A 27,643-nucleotide genomic window follows, 5' to 3' on the forward strand; every position below is an offset into this window, starting at 1 on the left:
GTCTGTGGAGGAAGCCAGACAAACTGTAGATACAGTTTGGTAAGCGGTCGCATATGGAAATGGTGGGGAGGACGGTGGGAGTCACACCAGAATGAGACTGGCGATGGGAAGTCAGACAAGGCTTCCCTGACATGGCTCCTTGGCTGGTGTCTAGAAACAGACTGGATTTAGCCAAATCTGGGAGGGATTGGGAAAGGGAATCTAGGTCAAGGTAACAGCACGTGCTGATGAGGGGAGGAGAGAGAGGATGGCACCTTCAGGGAACCGAAGAAGGGGTCAGCAAACCTTTGCTGTAAAGGGCCGGCCTGATCCTGAATATTTTAGGCTTTTCCGTGTCCTATAGTCTCTGCCTTAACTCCTCCATTCTGCTGCCTTAGCACCAAAGCAGCCACAGGCAATATGTAAATGAATTAGTGTGGTTCCGGGGAAATCTTACTTACAGAGAGTGAATTTGCATGTACAGATAGGAATACTTCGCTTGGTATGGAAAGATACTCAGTTATAAAGGAAGGTGTTGGTAAGGATATACTTTCCAGGGTTCAGTCTGTTACCGCAAGCATTTGCTAGCCTTTTAACTTTGTTAGTTTCATGTCTACGGAGCTTTATTCGGTGCACCGTCATTAAGCACTTTTGTATATCAGGTCCTAATTCAGCTGGTCTTGGCATTTTGAATTAAAGCTTAGTACATTTTCCTACTTGCTTAGCAAGTGTATTCACTTCGTTTGAATGTGTTTTAGTCTCCTTTGTTAAGAGTCTGAATTAGAATTTGGAAATGGATTCTTGAGAGAAACATCTGTTCTATTATCTAAATTGTATTTCACTGCTAATATATAACAGCAATGATTTTTAGTTGTATAAATAGACAGAGAGACGTGGGGGGTTGTAAAATCAGCTTTTTTTTGGTAAAATCAGCTTTCTTACACATATGTGTAATATAAATCAAGAATTTCTCTTAGAATGTAATAGGGGAGTGTGGGTTAATTTCTCATGGGCCCCCAGCTCAGTTCGTGCAGACATACCATTATATACACTTTAAATAATCACGTGGATTATTGACAGTTAAAACATGCTGCAGCGATCATTCTCATAGCCGTACATGGATGGGAAAGTACTTCTCCACTCACCAAGTGTACTTTGTACTTTTAAAGTCCGTTCAAAGCTGCTTTAGCTGGCAAAAGGACAAGCCCAATCCTGAGTAAGGAAGGAGTGCTGAAGGTGTGTGTGTGTAGGCAAAGGAGGGCAAGTGTCCTGAAGGACCTTAAATGGAATCAGAAGCCTCCTTTTCTCTTTTATTTTTTCTTTCTTTCTTTCTTTCTTTCTTTTTTTTTTTTTTTTTTTTTGGTCCAATCTGTATTTGAGCACTAGATTTGAAGGATCTGCTTTCTTGCTTGTCTTTCTAGAGTATCAAGGGACATGAGAAATGGCACGACAATCACAGAGTTCATCCTTCTAGGGTTTCCTGACATCGAAGGACTGCAGGTCCCCCTCTTCATAGTCATCTTTTTCATCTACCTATTAACCCTTGCAGGCAATGGGCTCATAATTGCCATTGTCTGGGTGGAGCCCAGGCTACAAATACCAATGTACTTCTTCCTCTGCAACTTGTCCTTCCTAGAGATCTGGTACACCACCACAGTCATCCCCAAACTGTTGGAAACTTTTGTGGTGGCAAGAACAGCTATCTGCATGCCCTGCTGCCTACTGCAGGCCTTCTTTCACTTTTTCCTGGGCACCACTGAGTTCTTTATCCTCACTGCCATGTCTTTCGACCGTTACCTGGCCATCTGCAAGCCCCTTCGCTACCCCACCATTATGACCAGCAGCTTCTGCCTGCAACTTGCCCTCGGTTCCTGGGCGGTGGGCTTTACCATTGTCTTTTGTCAGATGCTGCTGCTTGTCCAGTTGCCCTTCTGTGGCAACAACGTCATCAATCATTTCTACTGTGATGTGGGTCCCATTTTGAAAGCAGCCTGCACAGACACAAGCATTCTGGAGCTCCTGGGTCTTTTGGCGACTGTCCTCGTGATCCCGGGGTCACTCCTCTTCACGGTGATTTCTTATATCTATATCCTGTCCACCATCCTACAGATCCCTTCAGCCACTGGCCGACGGAAGACTTTCTCTACCTGTGCCTCGCACTTGACCGTAGTCTCCCTGCTCTATGGTGCTGTTTTGTTCATGTACCTGAGACCCACAACACACTCTTCTTTTAAGATTAATAAGGTGGTGTCAGTGCTGAACACTATTCTCACCCCTCTTCTGAATCCCTTCATTTATACAATTAGAAACAAGGAAGTGAAAGCAGCCCTAATGAAGGCAATGGCTTGTCCAAAGACTCCTCATCCATGGTAAAACCTGCAACACATCAAAATGAACTTAAGGCAGATACAACAATTAAATGTGAAAGAGGACTGTGGAGAAGGTAAAGATGTAAAAGCAAACTACGATGGTTAAAGTTTCCTATAAGAATTTGTTATGCATGTTATGTTGTATGTATGTATGTTGTATGTATGTTATGTATGTTCATGTTATAGATATATTTATACATATAATGTATGTACATATATTATGACCCAGGAGTCCTTCAAAAGAAATGAACTCATTCTCCAACAAGGAAATCCCACTTTCCGATGTATCCAGTAGAAACCGCAAGAGTCAAGGACAACTGTCAGTAACTTAAAAAAAAAAATGTGGGGCACCTGGGTGGCTCAGTGGGTTAAGCCTCTGCCTTCGGCTTGGGTCATGATCTCAGGGTCCTGGGATCGAACCCCACATCGGACTCTCTGCTCAGCAGGGAGCCTGCTTCCCCCTCTTTCTCTGCCCGCCTCTCTGCCTACTTGTGATTTCAGTCAAATAAATTAAAAATCCTCAAAAAAAATGTAAGGAATCCTATCTCCCTCTTTGTTTATAATAACTCTTCTTGCCTCATTTCCTTATCAAAGATAAAACATCCCACATATTTTCTTAGTACTTAGTCCCTTCACAGTAGAAGTCCCTGGTAGGCTTCTAATCAATTCTAATGGGTCTTTCAGAAATGTTTTAAATAAACCAAGTTTTTGTTTGATAATGTGTTAATAAGGGAACTTTCATTTTTTTTTAAAGATTTTTATTTATTTATTTGTCAGAGAGAGAGAGAGAGAGAGCGCGAGCACAGGCAGACAGAGTGGCAGGCAGAGACAGAGAGAGAAGCAGGCTCCCTGCCGAGTACGGAGCCCGATGTGGGACTTGATCCCAGGACGATGGGATCATGACCTGAGCCAAAGGCAGCCGCTTAACCAACTGAGCCACCCAGGCGTCCCGGGAACTTTCATTTTAATAGAATACAAATGTCTATATACACCTAAATGTGTTTATTCCCACGTAATACCAAAACTTGTGGACAGCATGTGAAAATTTCCAATTGGATTAGGCCGGTTCCCATGTTCCTCTCTAAGTGCTCTAAGTACTAAGACACTCTACGTAGTCTAGGGGCCTATAGAACCAAAAAATGTCTGAGAGCCAATAGAACTATGAAGGCTTTCTTGCTGGAAAACTCAGCCCCAAGGTTACATTAATGACAGGGCTTGAATGTAAGGTTATCGTGTAAGGTCCCTCAAGGAATGACAAACATATTCATTTAACCATGTTCTGAGGCAAGACATTTGGCAGAAAAAGTTTTCTACAGAATGATGATGTAGATGACTCACAGTTGTAATAATGAGTATCATATATTGCCCCCTCCCCACAGCAAAGAAAGTCTATCATTAAAAGTCCACTAAACTGGGGCGCCTGGGTGGCTCAGTGGGTTAAAGCCTCTGCTTTCAGCTCAGGTCATGATCCCAGGGTCCTGGGATCGAGTCCCACATCGGGCTCCGTACTCGGCGGGGAGCCTGCTTCTCTCTCTGTCTCTGCCTGCCACTCTGTCTGCCTGTGCTCGCGCTTGCTCTCTCTCTCTCTCTCTCTCTCTCTCTCTCTCTGTCAAATAAATAAAATATTAAAAACAAAAGTCCACTAAACTGTGATTTTTTTTAAAAAAAGGATTATTTATTGCACATCCTTTTTAATATTGACTTGAAAACTGCAAAAGCAAAACAAAGTGCAATGAGGTGAAAATGTTATTATCTCGACTGTCCAGTTGGATTTTATCTTACAGAGGAGCTGTCTTGGGGCCAGGCAGGTGGAATTGGTCATTTGAAGGCAGAGAGAGAGACCCTAAAGATGAATATTATCAACAGCCCTTTTCATCAAAAGAATGATTTAAATTGTCCCAAATGAGAAAATCTGGGTAATATTTAAGTGGTCCCAGAGAGGAAAATGGCACAGAAAATAAAGAAAGGAGAAATGAGCAAAAAGATGACTGTAGCAGAAAAGTTTGTGAGAAGAGTCAGTGGAAATTCTCCAAAGTTGGAGAGCCTACAGAGCACTTTTAAAATGGAGATGCCTATCCTCAGTTTGAGGTCACATTTCTATGCTGTTCAACTGTCTTCCTCTTTTTTTTTTTTTTTAAGATTTTATTTATTTATTTGACAGAGAGAGATCACAAGTAGACAGAGAGGCAGGCACAGAGAGGGAGAGAGGGAAGCAGGCTCCCTACTGAGCAGAGAGCCTGATGCGGGACTCGATCCCAGGACCCTGAGATCATGACCTGAGCCGAAGGCAACGGCCCAACCCACTGAGCCACCCAGGTGCCCCAACTGTCTTCCTCTTGAACCTTCAGTAAAGTTGCCTACATTACCAAATATATGTATGAACATCATGTGTATGTCACACGTATTCACATATGTGTATGTTGTGTGTATAATTCAAGGAAGAACTAAGTTTCTTGTTTGGAATGATGTGGTTTGAATTAGAGAAAGCCCACAGAAAAGCTTACAGCAATGGCCACAGAATATTCAGAAATTTTAGGAAGAACTTCAGACTTTTTTTTGGCTTGGGCATGGTTCCAGGTCGCTTCTATCTAGGGGAATTGTGATACCTGAGTTATATTATTAGTTTAAAACATTTTAAAAATTTGATTTCAAGTTTCATAAGTATCAGTTTTCCTGGGTCTAGCCTATTGTCTTAAGAGTTACCTGTTTGAAGGCAGACAGAGGTAACATAAAACACCTTGACAGATCTTATAAAGGAGAGAAGAGATTTGAGAGTACCACCAGACTCCAATTCATGAAAATCAAAATAGACACCATTTATTCATGCATTTTTCATATTTTATTGGTGTATTGGTATCATGTCCCAAGCAATGTGCCAGGTAACTGATTCTGTTGAAAAAAACCGTATTTTGGTAGTCTGCCAGAGAATGAGTTCTAGGAGTTGGAAATACCAGAGATGGAGAGGTCTAGCCAACAAAGAAGCTCCAATACCTGAACATCAAGAATGAAATAGGTTCCAGGACTTCTAGGCAGCCCTGCTTAGATCTTCACCAACATGGTCCCTCCAAAGTCATTTCCAGGGCCTACAGAAGCCAGAGTGCTATTTTGAGGAGAAGGAGCCCTGGCCACAGAGACAACATGGCAGAGATTGACTTTGCATTGCCCTTTTTTTCCTAGGGCTCTAGAACCCAAAAATCTTCCTCAAATGTACATACCCAGCTTTCTCCAAGAGAATAAGAAATTACATAAGAACTCATCCAAACAATATCATAAACAACTTCTTCCTCAGATCCCTGGATATTAATTATTTTCCTACTACTGGAAACTCTAACGACAAGGTTGAATTCATGCATACAGCTGAGCCAAATCCTTGACAATGAGCTCTTGAGTTAATTTGCACCTGAAAAACGTACACACTTAAGTAAAGGGGTTGTTTCCGTGATGGGTTCCAGGAATACATCAGTTATTAAAAGCAGGGTTCAAGTATTCAAACTTGACATACAGAGTTAGACAAGATTAAACAGTTATCTTCACTAGTCAATTTCTCAGAATCTTTAAGACTATGTTAAAAATAAATTTCTAACTCCCAAGCTTATGCATAATAAACTATCTGTTATGTCATCTTGATTTTATTAAGAACCGTGCCCGCTATTAGTGATGTAAACGGGAGCAATGACCATTTCAAAAGGTCCTCTCCTCAACCAGTCAAATGGTGGCTTCATGTTCCTGCCTTATTTGGGCAAAACTTCCTTTCCTTATCCAAGATCTAGTCCTTCCCTTGTAACTCAGAAAGATCAAAGTCACTTTTGAGAGGTACAGCTCTCCCTTACCTCTCAAGTAATAAATTCAGCTTGACTTTTCAGTTCTAACAATCTTCACATACTTTAGAAACTTCCAAGAGGAAGATAGAGAATATGCCTCTCCCAAGCTTCCCCAGCTACAGACTGCTTTTCTCAATGTGCCTTAGACTAAAGCTTTCCTGCCACCTTCCTTGAGGTGCATCCAAAGTCATCTCTGTGTTTATCAGGCTATTATAATTCCACGATATTTGTAAATGACCAACCAACTTGGAGATGAAATTTTTAAGCTCCCATACAAGAAAAGCTGAACGCACAAAGAACTGGACATGATTACATATTTACAAAACATCTAATACCTGACCAAGTGGGTCCCCACCACTTTGAATTACATATTCTCCTTGCAAGTTTAAATGAGTCCAGTTATAAAAATGCCATTTACACATGACTCTTCCAAAACCATTCACTTTCTGTGTTCACCTGATATTCAGCTAGTCTCAGACTGAACAACTGGAAGAGTAGAATGACATTTACTTTCAGGTGAGCCCACTCCACTAATTACTCCTGCCATTTCTTTGATTTTTGGAAAATAGTCTCTCTCTTCCAAGTGCAGAAGCAACCATTTTCCTAATAATTGGGTCTTTGGTCTTCATCAAATACTGTTAAAACAAAAAACAAAAAACAACCTAATGCCCCCATCTCCCTCTTATGGCTTTAGTCCAAGCACTTGACCTACAATAATAACTTTGTAAATCACCTTTCCACATCCACTCTTGGACCCCTTCATTCTCCTCTGTGGCCAGAAGGATCTTATAAAATATATATCCAATCATGTCACTTAATTAAAATCCTTCAATGGCTTCCCATTAGCTGTAGCAGATAATGCTTAATTTAGTCTATAAGACTTTTGGTCTATCAGATCTGATCCCTGTTCACAATACCAGGTCCATCTCATATATTTCTCTGTGGCTCTCTGGCCCTAGACACACTATCCCTTCAGTTTCTCTAATACTCTAAGCTCCTTTCCACCTCAGGACCCTTGCATATGCACTATTTCCCATTACTTCCAATATTCTTTCTTACCCCACTTCCCACTCCTACCCCCAGTCTCAACCTGCCCACTCATCCTTCAGAACTCTGTTCAAAGCTTACTACTCAAGAAAGTTTCCCCTAACTATCTCTCTTCCAGCACCATCACCAGGATTAGGACCGTCAGTCATAAGCTCTCATAACATGCTGTACTTCCTCTTTGTAGAACCTACCACAGTCATAAATAATTTATACAAATATGTTTCTTTCCTCCCAAACACATACACCACAAGAAAGTTAGCTCCACAAGGACAGGTTGTTCTCCACTGTACTCCATATACTACCACAGTGTCCAGGAATAGTAGTTACTTGATAAATAAATCCCACTGATGAATGAAGGACCAAAAACTGGACTGACAGAAAACCAGTCACATCACAAACAGACTGTAATCTCTGTAGTTCTGTTTGTAAATATCCCATACTCTGTGGTTTTTGTTTTTTGTTTTTAGATTTTATTTATTTATTTGACAGAGAGAGAAATCACAAGTAGGCAGAGAGACAGAGAGAGAGAGAGAGGGGAAAGCAGGCTCCCTGCTGAGCAGAGAGCCCCATGCAGCACTTAATCCCAGGACCCTGGGATCACAACCTGAGCTGAAGGCAGTGGTTTAACCCACTGAGCCACCCAGGCACCCCCCCCCATACTCTGTGTTTTAAAAGTATAAATGAATTACCATTAACAATATTAGATTAGAACCCCCAATTTACACCAATCACAAAAATAAATGCAAAATCTAACCATAAAAAGGAGAGCCAAAAATGTGGTAAAAAAAAAAAATATATAGGAGGAAGCCCTGATGATTTTTTTTTAAAGATTTTATTTATTTATTTGACAGATAGAGATCACAAGTAGGGAGGCAGAGAGAGAGGAGGAAGCAGGCTCCCGGCCGAGCAGAGAGCCCGATGCGGGGCTCGATCCCAGGACCCTGGGATCATGACCTGAGCGAAAGGCAGAGGCTTTAACCCACTGAGCCACCCAGGCGCCCTGACCCTGATGATTTTGATGTGGAAAAAAATGTTCTGAAATAAGACATGAAAATCAAAGCCACTGAGAAAGAGAGTATCAAATTTATCTGATTTGAGTTAATTTAAAAAAATTTTTAATTAAAAAAAATTTATCCAATTTAAACTTTAAGACAATAAACAAATTAGAATGTAAGCTATAAAGTCGAAGAAAGTATTTGCAACATATATATTAAATGATTACTATCAAGAATATATAACATTTAACAATGAATTAGAAAAACATAACTGAGAAATGGGCAAACTCAAAGGAGAACTACAAGTTACCAATAAACATAAAAAGAATGTTCATTTTCATTCTTAATCCTGGAAAGGAAAGGTAAAATATGAGACACCACTTTCTTACCCATTTTACAAGTTTTTTTGAGAGAGAATGAGAGAGTGAACTGGGTGGGGAGGCCTGGGGGGTGGGGCAGGTGAAGAGGGAGATAGAGAATCTTTTTTTTTTTTTTTTTAAAGATTTTACTTATTCATTTGACAGATAGAGATCACAAGTAGGGAGAGAGGCAGGCAGAGAGAGAGAGAGAGAGGAGGAAGCAGGCCCCCCACCAAGCAGAGAGCCCGATGCGGGGCTCGATCCCAGGACCCTGGGATCATGACCTGAGCTGAAGGCAGAGGCTTTAACCCACTGAGCCACCCAGGCGCCCCGGGAGATAGAGAATCTTAAGCAGGCTCCCTGCTCAGTGCTCAATCCCAGGACCCTGAGACCATGACCCAGGCCAAAACCAAAACTTGGATGCTTAACCAACTGAGCCACCCAAGCGCCCCTCACTTCCGAGGTTAGCAACATCAAAAGCAGCATGAATATGGGGGAAAATATTCTCATATATGGCTTTTATTTTTTTTATTTTATTTTTTTTTAAAGATTTTATTTATTTATTTGACAGAGAGAGAACACAAGTAGGCAGAGAGGCAGGCAGAGAGAGAGAGAGAGAGAGGGAAGTAGGCTCCCCGCCTAGCAGAGAGCCCAGCGCGGGACTCAATCCCAGGACCCTGAGATCATGACCTGAGCCGAAGGCAGAGGCTTAACCCACTGAGCCACCCAGGCGCCCCCATATATGGCTTTTAAGATCATACATTGGTGCAGTCTCTGGGAGGTAATTTGGTAGTATTGATTAAATGTATACAACCTATGACCCAGCAATACTTTTTGTCTGTCCCAGAGTAACATTTACATGTATGCATGAAAAAGATGTTTACTATAGCATTGTTTGTGTTAGTAACAATTATAAACAACACATATTATCTATAGGCTAATGGCTAGTCACACTACAGAATGTTACAAATGCAAAAAGTAGAAGGAATAAGGCAGATCTGTATGTACTATGAGCAGGTCTCCAAGGCCCAGTACATAGCGAATTGAGGAATCTAACATGAACCCACACATATATGCACATGCACACAAAATAATAATATATGATTTCTATGAATACACATGTTTATTATATGTAAAAGTGGGGTAAAGGTCTGGAAGGTAAGTACCTGAGAATGAACCTTTGGCGGGAAAGATGAGGAAGCCAGGATTAGTAAAAGATCACTAACTTTATCTGCAATGTTTGAAATGTTTAGAAAAACATTTGTGTATCATTTATGAACTTAATATTTTAAAATATTGAATGAAATCTATAACCAGAACATCTGACACACAGTAGACCTTCACGAACCGTATATTCCTGGCCCTCCATCAAAAGTGATGAATACCTTGGCTTCAAACGCAGTAGACTAATCCCAGCAATGTGTCCCGCGAAAATAAAACGTGTAAAAAATACATAGATTGGGGGGGGAGAGAAGGCCCTCCCATGGTATGTGGAAAGTGGTGACTTAGGGGGTTCAAGGGACAGGGAGAGTAAAGAAAATAGCAGAGGTCACTGACCTAGACACAACTGAACAAATGAGATCAGGGAGGTCAGTCTTAACAAAACACAAAGGCATGCTCCAAGGAAAACAGAAGAGAACAGGATACCCTAACTCTTCTCTTACTAAGCTTCTACTACGTTCCAAAGAGTTCGCATGCAATATATCCCTTAGCTCTCAGAGCAAGGCTTATAATTACACCCATTTTAGAAGTGAACCCTGAGCCTTAGAGGGGTAGAAGGGTTTGCCCGACACCCCACAACTGTTGGCGAATGCAAGGGCCAAACCCCAAACTGCTCTCTTTGCTATCCTGCTTCGCGAACAATTAAGAAAAACCAAGACTCCAAAATCAAAACAGAGATCAAAAAACGGTGAAACGGATCTGTGCTTAAACTGAAGGCCCAGGGCTGCAGGAGGGGTGTGCGGCCGGAAGCGGTCTGGCCCCGGGCTTTCCGCGCTGGGTCCCCGCGGCCAACAGAGCCTCCACCCTCGCCGAGCACACAGAGACCAAACCTCCCGCCGCCTAGAAGGGCTCCAGCGCCGCGAGGAGGCGGGGCAAAGCCTAGGTTCCGGTTCCGGGCGCAAAGGCCCCACGTGTTCCGACCCGCCAGGCCCCGCGCGGCTCGGATCCGGCGGCGCTGCTACGGCAGGGAGTGGGTGGGGGAGAAGCCGGGGCAGGGGAGGAGCCGCCGGAGCTGTCGGAGCCGTGAGTGCTGAGGGGCTGGGCCGGGTCGGGCCGGGCCGGATCGCGTGGAGCCGGGCAGGGCAGGGCGGGGAAGAGGGGGAGAGGTCTGAGACCCCGCCCCCCCAGAGCCTGGGGAGATCGCACTGTCCTGGAGGAAGGGGCGGCGGCAGGGTAGTGAGGGGGCCGAGGCGTTGCGGTCCCCAGGGCTCCCGTGGCCGGAGCTCGAACCTCTGGGGACGCGGATGGCGCTCCGGGCTTCTTTCGGTGCAGCCACCGCCCTCCGCCCCCTCCTGAGGCCTGCAGAAACGCAGTTAGTTCGTACCTCCGCTTCCGCGCCAGCTAGCCCCCCCAGCACCGAGGGAGGAGTGGTCTAGGCCCCTCTTTCCCCCAGCTTTTTCTCACCACGTCTTGAAGATTGTTCAAGAACCACCACCCCATCCCCCGCAGTCTCCCGGCCCAGACCAGCCCCATCTCTTACCACCACCAAACTCCCCCCTCACCCGCCAACACACATACAGATACACTCACCCGTGATCTTATCACCCTTGGACACCGTCTGGCCTGTGGCTTTTCAGCTGCCACTGTGACCGACCCCACGTTTCCCCTCAAGCTAGTAGCTTCTGTCTCCACTTGCAGCTTCCCTGCCCCCCAAGCCCTTACAGCCAGTTTCGGCAATTCTGAACCCCACCGTTACAGCAGGAGTATACAGGCCTCTGCTTCTTGTCTGGTTTGACCAAAAGTTTGTTAGTTCGTATGCCTTGGATATTCTGTTTTCTCAGGGGTCAACCCAGTTTTTATTTTTCTGGGCATTGGAGATTCTTGTCTCCCATGCCCTTTGATTACCCTGTCCGCCTCAGTCCCTGTACTGACCACCCCAAAGGTGACCTCCTAGGCCTAGCTGTTCTGTGACCACCTTGGGCCTGGAGAGCACCATCACATCCAGGCTCTCACTCAGATGTTAGGGTCAGAACTGTCCGTTTTCCTCTATCCACGCACTGCAGGTGACACCCAGGGCAGCCTGACTCAGGAGCCACAGACAGCTAGTGGAGTCCCCCTTCCCTCTTCCGAGCTTCTCTTCTAAGTCACCCCCCTGGGCCTTGATCCAGAAAGCCACTTTAGAAAGGTTGTGAGGAAGCCATTGGGAGGGAGGCATGCTGATGGGAAGTATGTGACAACCAAGCAGTTAGGGTTTGTGGCCACTTGTCTTGGGTAACTTTCTGCTGATAGATTCTAGTATAAGAGGGCCGGCAGGGTTGGAGGGAGGGAGGGGATTTTTCCTCTTAGGATCAAATACCTGGGATTCATAATCTTTCCCCCTTTCTCCTCCAGCTGTACCCCTTTTGCACTCTTTTAAATACTATATTGCAGTAGACAGTCATTTCAAGGGCACAGCAAGGTTTACTACGATGTGAGGGACTCTTGGGCATTACAAACTATACAGATGAGGTAAGTTACAGGTTTACATTTTTTGTGTGTGGTTAATTTGGCACAGGCATAAAACAGTCCTAGACTCTTGACTTTTGCAAACCTTCTTTAAATTTGGGCAGCACCGGAAAAGTTGGATGCTTTCTGCTGAACCTCAAGTTTACTTTCTTTAGGTGCTGGCTCTCAGACTTACTGTGCATCTCAAGCACCTGAAGGGAAGGCTTGTCAAAGAGATCGCTGGGGCCGCCCCCAAAGTTTCTGATAACAGGTCTGGGCCTGGACTTGAAAATCTGCACATTTCTGACAAGTTTTTAGGTGCTTGTGCTGCTGGTTTGGGTTTCTCACACTGAGAACCACTGCCTTTGGCCAAGCTCCTTCACGTAAACAGTGCAGTGGTTTGGGGAATCAAAAGACATATGTGTGTACTTCTGTTAGAAACCAGTAATATGATCTTGTGTGGATAATTTAACCACTTAGGTCTGACTTCTTTCGTTTTTAAAATTAAGAAAGCTTACTAAAAAAAAAATGAAAAACAAAAAAAACCCTCTATAATTGCTAGTGTTCTTATGCCAAATAGAAGATGAAATATTGATGAGTTTTCCCCTTGATTTTTCTTAATTCCCTTGATAGGAGCTTCCATGTTGACCATATTACTTATATCCTTATTTGGGTTGCTAGTATGCTAAAGTCTCCCTGCTGTTCGTAACTACTTACTAAATTCTTTAAGGTTAGAGCCAGTGCTTTTTTCATCTTTCTCCGCCTGGCAGGTTGGATTGTGTGGGACACACAGTTGATGGTCAGTAGGTATTTGTAGAATGAATAACCTTATCCCCATATCCCCTGCTTTCTTTTCCCTTTGAAGAAGTTTTTCTCCCCTAGTTCTGCATCATAAAGCGGTATATGGCTATGCCATTTGATTTCCCCAGGCCACTGGGATAAATGCCAGTGCCAAATTCCTATAACTGTCCCGTAAGGGATTTATTACCAAGGTGCTGGCACCCACTGATTCTAAATTTTAGTGCATCCGTATCCAAGTTGGAGTAGGAGAAATAGCTTAATAAAATACAACACGTTTTACTGAGCACCTTTTCTACCAAGCATTTAACAAAGCATTAGGCACTTGGAATATAAGAATGAATAAAGAGGTCCTTGCCATCCTGGGATGCCTTCTGCTCTTTGCACCATGATTTAATCTGCTGTGGAAACCTGCTGCTCCTCTGATTCCTCTGGTCCGCAGGCATGGGTCCCATCTTTTATCATCTTTTCTTAAGTGAGGGAGCCTCGGGCAATGCCGGAAGGAAGTCCTCTAGACACAAAGCAAAGAGTATTTTGAAGATATCAGTTACAAAACTAAAACCATAATACATGACCCTTGAATTCACTGTTCCAAATTACCCTTATTTACTCCTTGGGTCAGGGTCTAGTTATAAAATATATTGTCCTATTGTTTTTCATTAAATAATGTTTCCTGCATCCCTGTGTTTGGCCTTGGCCATGTTTATTGTAGTAATGAATTGGGTACAGCTACTTTAACTCTGGCTGCCATATGAGCGCTGCCTCCTCATCAGGACTGGTGTCAGGTTTGGTGAGCGCCCTTTTCCCACTTCAGATCACTTTGTGATGTTCTGCTTTAAACTGAGCCCTATAGGGGCGCCTGGGTGGCTCAGTGGGTTAAAACCTCTGCCTTCAGCTCAGGTCATGATCCCAGGGTCCTGGGATCGAGCCCCACATCGGGCTCTCTGCTCTGCAGGGAGCCTGCTTCCCCCCCCCCCCCTTCTCTGCCTGCCTCTCTGCCTACTTGTGATCTCTCTCTGTCAAATAAATAAAATCTTTTAAACTGAGCCCTATAATTGACCTGCTTTGTTTAAGTCATTGACTACCTCTAGGTAACCCTTAAGGTTAAGAAGCCTAGCTTCACGTTGGACATTAACCAGTATGTCAGGACGGCCAGATACTCCGTTCTGGACTCTTAAAATCTCTTTTGGCTTCTCCCCATCTAAACTCTTTCACCTTCTTAGGCCAGTACACCATGGCCCAGGTATTCAGTAAAGAAGCCTTATATCCTTGTTCCTCTCAAAGCCCCTCTGTTACCATTAAAAAGCAGGATGGTTTTTCAAAGGATGATCCAGCTCTCTGTCTTTACGTGGAAAATCATTCCCATTTCCCAGATAACACATCTTGAGGAGGTAGAACCCAGATCCCCTACCTGCAAGGGCAGAACTACCAACAGTCCTGCACGGCCTCCTGGGCCTCTGTTGCACACCTAGAGAAAACATTTTAATTCAAAATAAAGTGAATTGATATGGTTTTTATAGTTTATTTCACTTTTTTTTTTTTTTTTTTAAGATTTCATTTGTTTATTTGACAGACAGAGATCACAAGTAGGCAGAGAGAGAGGAAGGGAAGCAGGCTCCTTGCTGAGCAGAGAGCCTGATATGGGGCTCAATTCCAGGACTGAGATCATGACCTGAGCTGAAGGCAGAGGCTTTAACCCACTGAGCCACCCAGGTGCCCCAACACTTTACTTTTGATATAACAGTAAACAGACCAAGATTTTTCCTATGCATTTAAATTTTTTTTTTGGAATGACAGTGAAATAAAGGGCCATTTGCTTGTTCAGTGTTTAAATCTTGCATTCTTCCCAAAAGGATTTAAAGTAATTGGAAGGGAAGAGAACAAAATAAATTGAGCATCTGCTCTCTACCGGGCTCTATGCTGTAGTGATTCTGTATGTAACTTCATTTACTTCTTAAAGCAACCGTGGGAGTTAGGTAGGATAGCCACATTTTGAGAGTGAGACCCAAGACATAAAGTGTCACGTGGCCAGTAAATAAGAGGGATTAACGCCCAAGGCTCCAGAGCCCCAAACCATTATGTGGAAAGCATGGATACACACTTGTATACAGGACAATTAACCATAAAAGATAATCTTCACAGTAGAGGGATCATACCAGATAATCTTTAGTTTTAAACAAGAATACAGCGGGCCCCTGGGGTTGTCTCAGTTGGTTAAGTGTCCAACTCTTGATTTTGTCTCAGATCATGGTCTCAGGGTCGTGAGATCAAGCCCTGCGTGAGACTCTGTGCCGAGTACAGAGTCTGCTTGAGTCTTTCCCTCCCCCTCTACCCCTTCCCTTCCTTTCTCCCTCTCCTTCCCTCTCTAAGAAAGGAAACTACAGCATTAGAACAGGGCAGTTAACAATTTTTATTAATTGATTCCTATTCTAGAATGATGATAGGAGCAGTTGGAAGGTCTGGTTAGCTCCAGAGAATAGACATACCCAGATTTCCAGGTTGTGGGCCAGCATTAAGGTAAAAAATAAAATTGGAGGCAGAAAGGCTAAATACAATCATTTGGACCTCCCTGATACCTGCTGAAGATGATTTGCCAGTAAATAGATCACTATCTCTCTATTGCTGTATGACCACAAACCTTGTCATTTAGGGTCCAGAAAGCCCTCCCGAAGTAGTCAGATATTCAGGTAGGGAACCAGATATCCTTTTATTGCCTGCAGTTTTTTGTTCTTGTCCATAGAATGCAGTTACGGCCTTCACTGGCACGTGACACATTTAGATAAGGGGCAGAGGTAGCTGGACCAAAGGTGGGAGAAAGCTCTTGCCTTTTCCACGACTCCCCAGCCCTGCTCCATACACCCTAGAAACACTCAAGAGACTAGGTCATGGAGCATGCCCAGCCCTAGGCTTGTGAAGCTTTCTGCAGATATTGTTTCAGAGCCTTCTGGAACCAAGTCTTTTGCTCTTCCTGGCCTGGCTTCAGTCTCCATAGTCTTCAGTTTTTATCTGTCATTGTGGAACCCTTCCAAGGGCAGACATGGAGGGAAGGTACTAGAAGAGCAAGGACAACAAGTTGCAGGGCTGATTGCAGTGTAGCATATCCCAAGAACCTAGAATGAAACAATGACCATTTTCTGTTTCTAATACTCGACATTTGCACAGCACATTTTCATTCATAAGCTCACAGAGCTCAGCTAATCCTGTGAGTTAGAGTAGTTATCTGCAGAGGACTCATATCATCTCATGGTTCCCTTAGAGCTGCTCCAGTTACTCGAGGATGTGGGACTAGGACGTGCATCTTTGGAAACAACCCAGTGTTCTTTCCACACACTGCCTGCCTCCTGTTCCTTCCCATTCCTTGTCCCATCCGGGGCTCCTCTTCTGCCCATCATCCTGCCATTGCTGATTTGTTTGTCTTTGTCTCTTCCTAAACTGCCAAAGTAAATCCAAAACAAACAGTGGAAACTTGAGTTCACGATTTCTGAGAGGATTTAGAAATGGCAGGTTTTTTTTTTTTTTTAAAGATTTTATTTATTTATTTGACAGAGAGAGAGACCACAAGTAGGCAGAGAGAGAGGAGGAAGCAGGCTCCCTGCGGAGCAGAGAGCCCGATGTGGGGCTCGATCCCAGGACCCCGAGATCATGACCTGAGCCGAAGGCAGCGGCTTAATCCACTGAGCCACCCAGGCACCCCGAAATGGCAGGTTTTAATGTAGACCTGGTACGTTCCTTTGTGTTTGCAGAGCAGAGCCCCCAGAGCGGGAATGCTTCTGTCAATGCAGACTTCATAGGCTCTGCAGTAGACAATCTCTGGTAGCCAGTGCTATGTGGAAACAAGAAGAGCTTCTAGTCTGCCTCCCTGGGCTTGGGTCCTCAGACTTTGAAGATGATTGCGATCCCTTCATTAAGCCAAAAGACTGTCGATTCATTATTATCTCAGAACTCCCAAAGGAAACAGCCTCACTGAAGATGGGCATAAAATTTTAAAAGCTACAAACCACATAGTAAACAGACCACCATGGGGTAGAGACAGCAGATCTGGTGGCCAAGACAGTGACCAAATAAAGATCTAGAAATGAGGGAACTTTGTAAAGCAGGCTATGAAAGTAAGTAGTGGATGTTTGAGGCTACCGGAAGAGAAATAAGAGCATGAATGAATGAAAAGCCATTTGAGATAACAGACAATACAAATAAACAACGGAGTCATTGAAATTAAACTCCGTTTGATGGGCAGCATCACATGAGACCCAGTTTTGTTTTGTTTTTAAGATTTTATTTATTTGACAGATCACAGGTAGGCAGAGAGAGAGAGAGGGAAGCAGGCTCTCTGCCGAGCAGAGTGCCTGATGTGGGGCTCAATCCCAGGACCCTGAGATCATGACCTGAGTTGAAGGCAGAGGATTTAACCCACTGAGCCACCCAGGCACCCTAGCTCTTAAGAGCGGATCGTTAACCTTGAAGGTGGATCTGAGACTGAGGTAATGAAGCTCCCAGAAACTGAAAAATGAAGACTGCTTCAGATTGCATGTGGAGAGGGGTCTGCAGGGGGCAGGACCGGGAAGACTAGGGGTGAAATTTAAACGAAGTCATTCATTCAACGTACAAGCATCTGTTACATGCTAGCCAGGGTGATGTAGGAGATGGTCATGTTTTCAAAAGTTCGTCTTAATGCCTTTCAGTGGTTCATAATGTCTCAACCAGGGGAATGGCAGTGGAGATGAGATGGAGTTGAGAGACCCTTAGAAGGAAGGATTAACAAGATCGGTGAATTAAAAAGAATAGAAACAGTGGAGGGAAGGGTGGGTTCTTCCTGATAAAAATGGGAAGAAAACTGTATTCATTTAAATTCACTTCATGTGCACTTTCTCATACATGGTGGGAACGTCAAGGAGGTTCATAGGAAGCATGGCCAGGGACTGTGTGTGCTGTACCACGGGCGTGGTGATGGCGTTGTGCCCAGGTTGATGCAGAGGTACAGTGATGTCCAACCATTTTAAGGATGGGGGAGTGGGAATCAAGGAAGACATCTCAGAAGACATGGAATCGAAGCTGCCTTAGAAGTAAAGTTTCACCTAATGAAGGGTGAAGACTCAGAAGGAACAACGTGTTGTAAAGTCAGAGAGCATGGGGTTTGTGTGTGCTTCACATGCATGCTGTGTGTGTGTGTGTGTGTGGGAAAGGATTGAAGAGGAAGATGAAAGTCTGCCTAATTTATAATACTTGGGAGTTTGTTTTTCATTTACAAGACGGGGAATGGTTGAAGATCTTAAATAGGGAAGGGACATGATCACATTTGCCAGGAGTGCTCATCACTCTTGTGATCCTGTCCTTGGTAACTTGAAGGTAACAAACTTGCAGGCACGGAGCTCCAGGTTGGAGGCAGTTGGGAGTAATCCAGACAAGAACTGATCAGGAGCTGCGGTGCAAATCGTAGGAATGCAGAAGAGGGAACATGCCAAGAAATGGAACACACCACGTTGGAGCTGGGCGGTGGGAACATTGCATTTAGAAGGAACAGCCTTCCTCTGAGCATGGTGTCCTGAAGAGACACCGTCCCTTTCCGTGGGAAGATCAGCAGTTTGAGATAGCTTAGTGATAACACAGCAAAGGGGAAGGTAGGAAGCTTGACAAAGCAGTTGAGGGCTGATGGGGAGGAGCTTCGTGTGGCATGCCAGGGATGTTAGAGCCGACCTTACTAACGGAAGTATTTTGAAGTGTTGAGTGGTGCAGTTGGGACTCTAATTTAGAAAGACAGTTAACTTTGGCTTGCCATTGCCCTTCTAGGCACTTGACAGTGATATGTTTAATCCTCAAAATCACCCTGGTAGATGGATAGATACCATCCTTACCTCCACGCCATAAATGGGGAAATAGGCACAGGGAGCGTAGGAACTTAACTGTGGCCTCACACCTACCAAATGGTACAGCCCCAGTTTAACCCCTGACAGTCTGACAGGAGGACTTACCTCCTTCCCTTACACACCCTTGGTGTTTCTCCACCACCACACACATCAGGACCACGTGTAGCATTTCTAAAGACACAGTTACCTCCATTGACTAAAGCCCAAGTGTCCAGAAGAGTGTTGAGCAGTACTTACTTTGCAAAAGCTCCACCCTGATTATGCTGCCCTCTGTTCCTGGTCGGGTGCTGCCCAGATCCCAGGTAGGCAGTCGGGTCAGTAGTCTAAGTGAGAACTGAGGGCCCAAGCTCAAGTGGTCTGTGGCAAAGAGGAGGAGGAAACAGATTGAGAGGCTTACAAGGTAGAATTGGTTTAAGGGGCTGTAAGCAGTGGGGAAGAATCAGAATTGAGTCTAAAGATGACAAAGTTGAGTGTTTACTTAGCTAGCGATCTCAGCCAAAATAAAATCTCAGGAAGTGGGGTGGATTTGAGAGCTTAACTGTCAGTCAGTTTTGAACACTTGGGTTTGAGGGTCTGGAGGTCTTCCCAGTAAGGGTCTTTTAATAAGCAGAAGATTGCTCTGGGGGTGCCTGTGTGCCCACCGCTGTGTAAGGGGCGTTCCTCACTGTGACCTCACACAGCCCGCCCCTCAGATCTCTGAGAGGCCCCCTTTTGCAGAGTGTGGTCGAGTTTGAAATGAGCCTTCCTGAAGGCTTCCCCGTCTGTTTCAGGCTGGCAGATGGGTCTCTCTTGGTGTGTGTGTAAACGTGTGTGTGTGGCACAGAGGGTGGTCAGTGCGATGGCTTCCAGCCGGCCATGAGCAGCGTCCTTTGTCCTCGCCATTTTCCTTGCAGTTTCACAGGGCTCGTGAAGTCGAGATGCAGTGTTTTTCTGTTTTCTCTGTGCAGTGTGAACCTGGCGGTGGACAAGGGGTAAGAGAACAAACTTAGGCATAGATCATCCGATTTCAACCAAATCTATTTATAGCTGATGGTGGTGGTGGAGATGAGCGGCAGGGTTTTCATAGTGTGAGAAAGTGTTACATGTGCGGGATTATGAGTGAACTCAGAACTGTTATCCCTGTGTATCAGCTCATGCTTACACTGTTGTTTGTCTCTGCTTCTCTGCCCCAGGTCCCTTGGGAGAAACTCCTTGAGGTGCCCAGGCTGAGACTGGGGGGTGATGACGGTGTGAGCTCTAGATGGTATGAGACCCCTCCCCCCAAGAGCCAAACAATGGCCACAGCCTTGGAACCAGAGGACCAGGATCTTTGGGAAGAAGAGGGAATTCTGATGGTGAAATTGGAAGATGATTTCACCTGTAGGCCAGAGTCTGTCTTACAGAGAGATGACCCTGTGCTTGAGACCTCGCACCAGAACTTCCGGCGCTTTCGCTACCAGGAAGCCGCAAGCCCTCGAGAAGCTCTCATTCGACTGCGAGAACTGTGTCATCAGTGGCTGAGGCCAGAAAGGCGGACAAAGGAGCAGATCCTAGAGCTGCTTGTGCTGGAACAATTCCTTACTGTCCTGCCTGGAGAACTGCAGAGCTGGGTGCGGGGCCAACGGCCAGAGAGTGGCGAGGAGGCGGTGACGCTGGTGGAGGGTTTGCAGAAACAACCCAGGAGACCAAGGCGGTGGGTGAGGAGGGGGAGTCCTGATCTGTGTGATGTGGAGGGGGCTATTTGCTGGAAGGATGGATTTGGGGCATAGGGCATACAGGGCCCTCATTGTTTACCCTTTAAAACTAATTGGCTCTGCTCTTGGGTTGCACCTAGATCGGTAAGGGGCAGAGGTGTGTGTGTGTGTGTTTGTGTGTGCTTGTGTGAGTGAGTGAGTGAGTGTGATTTCTCTGGTTTTTGAAATTCCTGCTTAGGAACCATCTTAGGGACCTCAGCACTCAAGGGTCAGATGGCTTTGGTTTTCCTTTCTCTGGCTGTCGAACCTCCAGTTCTTGAGGAGGCCAGTTTTGTGACTTCCTCAAAGGTCCTCTTAGACTCTCAGTCACAGATCCCCCTCTTGGGACCATAAGACAGGGAAGCAAACAACGAGGAGAGCTACAGGTGGGAGCAGTGGAGATGGAAAGGATGGGTATCTCAGAGCCCCAGATGACAAGGGCAGGGGTGGGGGAGTGAGGAAGCTGTGTGGCAGTGTCCGAATGTCGCCACCTTGTCCTGGCGAGGATAACCTTCAACAACTGGTGTGCCCCAGTGGCACCAGAGACTGCCCTCCTTATCTGGGACCCTCTCGGAGTGTTTCCGTTGGCAGCATCTCCTAAAATAAGCCCTGATGTCAACCGAGACTTTCCTCTTGACTCCATGCTGACTGGAAATTGGAATTATTCCCAGGTGACTGTCCATGTTCATGGCCAGGAAGTCCTGTCAGAGGAGACGGTGCATCCGGGAGCAGAGCCCGAGTCACCTAGTGAGCTGCAGAACCCTGTGCAGACCTCGACTCCTGAGGCGTCCTGTGAGGAAACTGTACAGAGCCCAGATCTGGGGCCACCGGAAGAGCAGAGCCTGTGCCATGAATTGGAGTTCCAGCCCCTGCAGGAGAGCGGTGGGAAGCCTCAGCAGAAGGGGGCATTGTGGCGGGCAGAGTGTGGGAAGGGGGCTAGTTCCCCTCTACGGAGGAGGCTAGGTGTGGAGCATAGTGGGAAGAAATCACAGAATCCAGGGTATTGAGAGGAGACGTTGCTAGCTAGAGTCCGCCAGAAACCCGGCCGAGCTGAAATAGCCAACCCATCCTTGCTTGTCCTCTTGGCATGTCAGTAGTGTTCCACATGGTGGCAGTGGGATGACTTGAGCTGCCCTTGGGCCGGTTTCTGGATTCCTGCCAAAGAGCAGGAGAGCCGGTCAGCTGTTTGCCACTTCACTGCATGTTGCTCATCTTCGCCTTCTTTTCTTCATAGAGGTTCCGGCGTCCCAGGACCCAGACCTTCCCGAAGAGAGGAACACTGGAAACCCAGAGATGGTTGCCCTTCTTACTGCTCTTTCACAGGTGTGCTCTGGTTTCCCTCTGTGCCTCATTGAAGAACCACCAGGCATTAGCTGAACAGGTCAGACAGGGCACAAATTTCCACTCTCCTTTGCCAACTTAACGTTCTCAGTTCTAGACACGTCTGCAGCAGCAGGAGTTGCATGGAATGGGGTGAATGACCATAGTCTCACTTGGATCTGCAGGCTCCAGAGCCTTTTTATTTGCCACTGCCCAGAGAGAGGGACTAACAAAATGGGATTATTTCATAACTCTCTGGTACAACCTGGAAGTGGCTGAATGAGGGCTTATTTGTGGTTTTTAGAAGTCAGCTTGATAGTCATTTGTAAAAATGGCTGACTGCTGCAGAAATGCTTTCTGAAATTGTGTGGTATCCTCTTGCAGGGGCTGCACTCAGGCCACAACACATAGGAAGCCCTTCCCATGGTCAGGGCCTCGAAACTAGGCTGTGATGCTCGAGAGGAAAGGAAAAGACTGCATTCGTGGTTTCATATTGTAGTCCAGGTGCCACCGAAGGGCCTGTGTGTGCTCTGCTGACCCTGTAGGTGATAGGGGTGCCTGGAGAAGGTCAGGGAAAGCTTTCCAGAAAAGGTGAATTTTTGCAGAAATATTGGTGGCATTAAGGCATCAGATGGGGAGTTAATGAGGACCTTTAAGACTCTTGTACGTTAACCAGTGTGTTCCAGAAGAAAAGCAGAGGCTGGCCCTGAGAGCAGTGGGACTGGGAGGCCCAGAGGGGGGAATAAGAAAGTGCAGAAGTAGGAAGTCGGGGAGCAGCAGCCCAGAGTGCCGCAGATTTCCCGAAGGGAGCCCGGAGTCCTGTGTGCATTCCTTTTGTCTCCGGCCATAATCTTCATCCCACGAACAAAATAGGCACCTCTGGGAGCATCCCGTTTTAACCGAAGCCTGTGTCTTTTCAGGGATTGGTAACTTTCAAGGACGTGGCTGTGTGCTTCTCCCAGGACCAGTGGAGCGACCTGGATCCAGCACAGAAAGAGTTCTATGGAGAATATGTCTTGGAAGAAGATTGTGGAATTGTGGTCTCTTTGTGTAAGAAATTTCAAGTGTTTCTAGGGTGTTCTGAGCACAGAGGTCTTTCTCCTCTTGAAGTTATGAGAGTCTTAGACCTTAGACCTGTATGCACCACGCTTCTCTTAGTCTACCCCAGCAGCGAGACTAAAGGATGAGCTAAGCAAGACGATATCCTTCCAAGTTGAAGGGAAGAGGAAATGCTTAGAAAGTGGTTGGAAACTTCTAATAAGAAAATAAAATTGTAATATATAGCTTTAGTATATACTTGAGGTGGTGTGTGAGTTTTGAAACAAGCAGTAGAAGTTGAAGCTGATCTGCTTACTTGAATATGGGGAAAGAGGGAGCATTAACAGTCCTAGACTACCAAGTTACAGACGAAGGGCATGAAATAATGCAGGATTTGGTGAGAAGTGCTCAAGCTAAAAAGACCAGATCGGAGCCACTGACCGGGCCGTCCATTTGTTCTTCAGGCGACCCAACAGCAAAGATCTGCTCTTAACACAGGGAATTGCTGAACCAATCGTAATGTCCCACTTTCCCTCTCTTGAGCAGCATTTCCAATCCCCAGACTAGATGAGATCTCCCACGTTAGAGAGGAAGAGCCTTTGGTCCCAGATATCCCAGAGCCTCAAGAGCCTCAAGAGCCAGAAATCCTGAGTTTTACCTACACAGGTGAGGAACGACAAAAGGCATCTTCCCCCGCAGGGCTGGCACTTCCCCTCTCCCTCTGGGGTGCCCCTCTCATTGGTTCTTCTAACCTGTTGGCCATTACCCCTGTCTCTCTCTGAATGCCAAATTCTTCTGTCCTCATCCTCCTCTTTCCCCTCCCATCATTCGTGTGAGGGATATGTAATGCAAGATGGTGAAAGAAGAAAAGATATATGGGAACTTTGGAATGCAGCTGTAGTCCTTTACTAAGCAGGTCACTTAAACTCTTGGTCCCCAGTGTCCATTTACGAAATGAGGATGGTAATTTTTGTCCACACCAAGGCTTGTTGACAGCATGAGATAATGTATAAGAAAGTGGCTGGCACATGACAGAAATTTGTTGACTGGTTATTTCCTTCTCTCCCAGCCTCTGCAGTTATGAAATACAGGCTTTTCTCTGTGGTCTTGCCTTCCCAAGACTATTTAAAAATCCCAGCGTTGTGTGGAAGGCATTGTCCCTTCTATAATTTCCCTCATTCTCCTCTCACCCTCTCTACAGGAGATAGGAGTGAAGATGAAGAAGATTATCTTGAGCAAGAAGATCTGAGTTTGGAGGATCTACACAGATCGATTTTGGGAGATCCAGAAATCCACCAGACTCCAGACTGGGAAATAGTCTTTGAGGATGATCCGAATAGACTTAATGAAAGAAGATTTGGTACAAATATTTCTCAAGTTAATAGTTTATCCAATCTTCGGGAAACCATGCCTCTCCACCCCTTGTTAGGGAGACACCATGACTGTCCTGTATGTGGAAAAAGTTTCACTTGTAACTCCCACCTTGTTAGACACCTAAGAACTCACACAGGAGAGAAACCCTATAAATGTATGGAATGTGGAAAAAGTTACACGCGGAGCTCGCATCTTGCCAGGCACCAGAAGGTCCACAAAATGGGCACTTCATATAAATTTCCCCTAAACCGGAAGAATTTGGATGAGACCTCCCCTCTGGTCCAGGCTGAGAGAACTCCACATGTTGAGAAACCCTACAGATGTGACGATTGTGGAAAACACTTCCGCTGGACCTCAGACCTTGTCCGGCATCAGAGGACACACACAGGTGAAAAACCCTTCTTCTGTACTATTTGTGGCAAAAGCTTCAGCCAGAAGTCTGTGCTGACAACACACCAAAGAATCCACCTTGGAGGCAAACCCTACCTGTGTGGAGAGTGTGGCGAGGACTTCAGTGACCACAGGCGGTATCTGGCACACCGGAAGACACACGCAGCCGAGGAGCTGTATCTCTGCAGCGAGTGCGGGCGCTGCTTCAACCACAGTGCCGCGTTTGCCAAACACCTGCGAGGACACGCCTCAGTGAGGCCTTGCCGGTGCAACGAATGTGGGAAAAGCTTCAGTCGGAGGGACCACCTCGTCAGGCATCAAAGAACCCATACTGGCGAAAAGCCGTTCACGTGCCCTACCTGTGGAAAAAGCTTCAGCAGGGGCTATCACTTAATCAGGCATCAGAGGACCCACTCAGAAAAGACCTCCTAGCTAGCTTCCCATGGGAGGAGGTCTGCATTCAGCCCTCACCTGGGGATGGGCGAGGAGACGCCCTCTTGTCAGCCTGGGAAGACCCTTTCTGGGGAGTCTCCCTGACGTGCCCAGATCTACATCACCTCTTCCCACAGCTAACTAAAGTCCCCCAGGCAGAACCTCTCAACCTTCTTCTACACCTTGAGGAGGTTTTTTGCCCAAAGTACAACCTGGGTGGAGGCTTCTCCTTGACTGGAGGGTTCCGGCCTCTACCTCATGGGTGTGAAGTAGGAGATGTAGAAGACTTAACGATATCATGATTATTATACTTTCCCCTAAATGGGCTGTTGCCTATCCTAAAGACTGCTTCACAGCCTCAAGTATAAAGTTGCCCAGGACAGCCCTTTAGGTTCGGTGAGGGACTGGCCTCTAGGATTCTGTCCTTACTGGGCTCAAATCTTAAAGCACACAGCCCTGAACTCAAGGCAGGAGATTTGCATCCTCATGGCTCTGCCACACATTCACGTGATAACTACCAATCTCTCGCTGGTTGACTTCTTCACCATGCACTTTCCTTTGATACCTGGGGAGAGATGGGAGAAGTGTCTGATGGGGGAAAACCTCGAGGCTGTTCACGTGGACCTTGTCAGGCTGCTCCCTTACCTGTTGCCAAAATACCAGGGGCCAGACCCTGCTAGAAGGGAGGATCTAGTCAGAAGCCTCTCTCGCTGGGGGTGTTTTCCTGTTGGAATACTCATGCCCACTCTCCTTAGTGTTCTACCGGCCTCTCGGTTTTGCCTCTAGCACTTCTGCAAAAGGGAGATGCAACAGCTGGGTGCCAGGGGAGTCAGTACAGCGTAATTACATCACAGTGAAATCATTTACATTCCCACATGCCTACAAGGCCACCCACCCTGTCCTCTGTGGGTGGGTTTGCAAAGGGATTTTGGAACCATGTCAGGTAACGTAGGTACGATAATAATTACAGAATCACAATTGACTGGGTCACTTCATTTATATGAAGAACACAAGAAGACCTGAGACCAAATTATGAAGAAAATTTTGTAAAAGCTGTTGCTGCTGGCTAAGGCCATCAAGACTATACTGACACCCAGCCCCTATCATCCCTGCCTTGGTTCTCTGATATCAGGGAAAATTATGAACCCCAGCACCTGGGACCCTGAAGAATTTACCAGGAGTAAATGGCTTTCATGTATTTGCGTTGTTTGCTTTTTCTTATGTGATCTCATTTTTATGTAATTAAGAACGAAATAGTAGTATCTCATGGCTGATAGTAGGATCTCTTTTGCCTGATTAAGGATCATTGGAGATGGGGAGGAATAATTGCGAGCCTCGCCTGCTCTGCTTGTGGGAATGGCAAGGACTGGATGAGCGTCCTCCATAAATGGAGCATAGGGTATGGGATTAAAGCATGAGAAGGGAGATTGTCTTCTGTGCCTGGTTTCTTCAGCTGTTTCTCAATCCATTATGTGCCAGAGTGTACAGAGAGAATGAGTAGGATAACAAGGTTTCAGCCCTAACAGCTCAGCAAGGCAATTCTCATTTTGGCTGGTACTGATAACTCCAGTTGCGGTCTGGCTTTAATACCAGTCAGCCATTGTCCTGGAAATACATATGGAATAAATAAAAGTAACACGGGCAGCCCCATTCCCTGGTTTCTGGAACTTTCCATTTTATTAACTTCCCATGGCTTCAGGTTCCAGATAGTTCAGGATGTCATACATCCAAAGATATCAAGGAGTACACAGTAGTTTTCCATGAGGCAGGTCCTGGTTGGCAGAGCCGAAGTTGGATTAGATGGCATACTGAGGGAAGGTTCACACCTGTGGTTTGCACAAGACACTCCTCATGGGCTAACATTTCTGAACCCTAGATCTAAAGTCTAAGCAAATTTGTGTTGGGTGAAATACAGCCTCAAGAGATCATTTTCCCTAGCTTACACGAGTTATGGGAGCTGGTAAAATTCCGGAGGTAGCCGAACAAATTTGTTCTAACGGAACAGTGGTTTTGTTCACTGGTTTACCTGCATTACTGCAGTAAGTGAGAAACTGTCAAGAGAATTCTACGTGAGGAAAAGCGAGAGACTCGTCTAGTTTGTTGGCACATCAAATAGTTCTTTTATTCCCGATTCCCCCAGTGAAGTCACATATGCAGACACTACTAAGTCTCTGCTTGCTTGTGAAATACTTGATTTTCTGAGGCTCGTGGAGGGGCGTGCCATCTCCTAAACCCGAGCATGAGCAGAGCTGCAGTTCGCAGCAGAAGGGCCTCTGCTAGAACCCGTGGGGAGCAAGAGACTACACCTGAACAGGGGAAGGGGCTGGGCCGTGGCTACCCTCAAGGGGGTCCCCATAGAATTTGGTAAACAGTTGAAAACTGGTGTTCTTGAATACCATACTAAATTGAAGTTTCTGGAGAATAGAGGATGTTAAAGATAATATTTGGAGGAAGCTATAAAGTACTCGAATCAACAACTCAAGAAAATTGGTAGATGGTTGGA

At 45.7% G+C, this 27,643-nt stretch overlaps 2 protein-coding genes across 8 annotated transcripts; both read left to right on the top strand.

Annotated features, from left to right (window-relative positions):
* The first annotated feature begins 1,386 nt into the window (after nucleotides 1–1,386).
* On the top strand, nucleotides 1,387–11,087 carry LOC123948842 (olfactory receptor 6X1). The gene is made up of 2 exons (XM_046015970.1): nucleotides 1,387–2,348; nucleotides 10,508–11,087. Exons 1-2 carry the CDS (start codon nucleotides 1,414–1,416, stop codon nucleotides 11,085–11,087), a joined length of 1,515 nt encoding a protein of 504 aa, XP_045871926.1. The 5' UTR covers nucleotides 1,387–1,413.
* ZNF202 (zinc finger protein 202) lies at nucleotides 10,716–27,643 on the top strand. Of its 7 annotated transcripts, none has more exons than XM_046016546.1 (8): nucleotides 10,716–10,814; nucleotides 12,123–12,239; nucleotides 18,372–20,550; nucleotides 21,258–21,468; nucleotides 21,821–21,909; nucleotides 22,827–22,956; nucleotides 23,491–23,610; nucleotides 24,146–27,643. In XM_046016546.1, exons 3-8 carry the CDS (start codon nucleotides 19,957–19,959, stop codon nucleotides 25,138–25,140), a joined length of 2,139 nt encoding a protein of 712 aa, XP_045872502.1. In that variant the 5' UTR covers nucleotides 10,716–10,814; nucleotides 12,123–12,239; nucleotides 18,372–19,956; the 3' UTR covers nucleotides 25,141–27,643. The 7 variants fall into 7 exon arrangements, with proteins under 7 accessions (XP_045872502.1, XP_045872506.1, XP_045872507.1 ...); XM_046016550.1 differs by having other exon boundaries at nucleotides 20,047–20,550; XM_046016551.1 differs by lacking the exon at nucleotides 12,123–12,239 and having other exon boundaries at nucleotides 10,784–10,814; nucleotides 20,047–20,550.

The sequence above is a fragment of the Meles meles genome, chromosome 8 (assembly GCF_922984935.1).
Source record: "Meles meles chromosome 8, mMelMel3.1 paternal haplotype, whole genome shotgun sequence".
NCBI classification, from domain to species: Eukaryota; Metazoa; Chordata; class Mammalia; order Carnivora; family Mustelidae; genus Meles; species Meles meles.

Bases quoted from the DNA above. Each gene is read 5' to 3' on its own strand.
- LOC123948842 (XM_046015970.1), top strand. From the start codon at position 1,414: ATGAGAAATGGCACGACAATCACAGAGTTCATCCTTCTAGGGTTTCCT. The intron at 2,349-10,507 runs GTAAAACCTGCA...CTTAAACTGAAG, and splicing joins CCAAAGACTCCTCATCCATG to GCCCAGGGCTGCAGGAGGGG.
- ZNF202 (XM_046016546.1), top strand. From the start codon at position 19,957: ATGTGCGGGATTATGAGTGAACTCAGAACTGTTATCCCTGTGTATCAG. The intron at 21,469-21,820 runs GTGGGAAGCCTC...TTTTCTTCATAG, and splicing joins CCAGCCCCTGCAGGAGAGCG to AGGTTCCGGCGTCCCAGGAC. The intron at 21,910-22,826 runs GTGTGCTCTGGT...GTGTCTTTTCAG, and splicing joins TTCTTACTGCTCTTTCACAG to GGATTGGTAACTTTCAAGGA.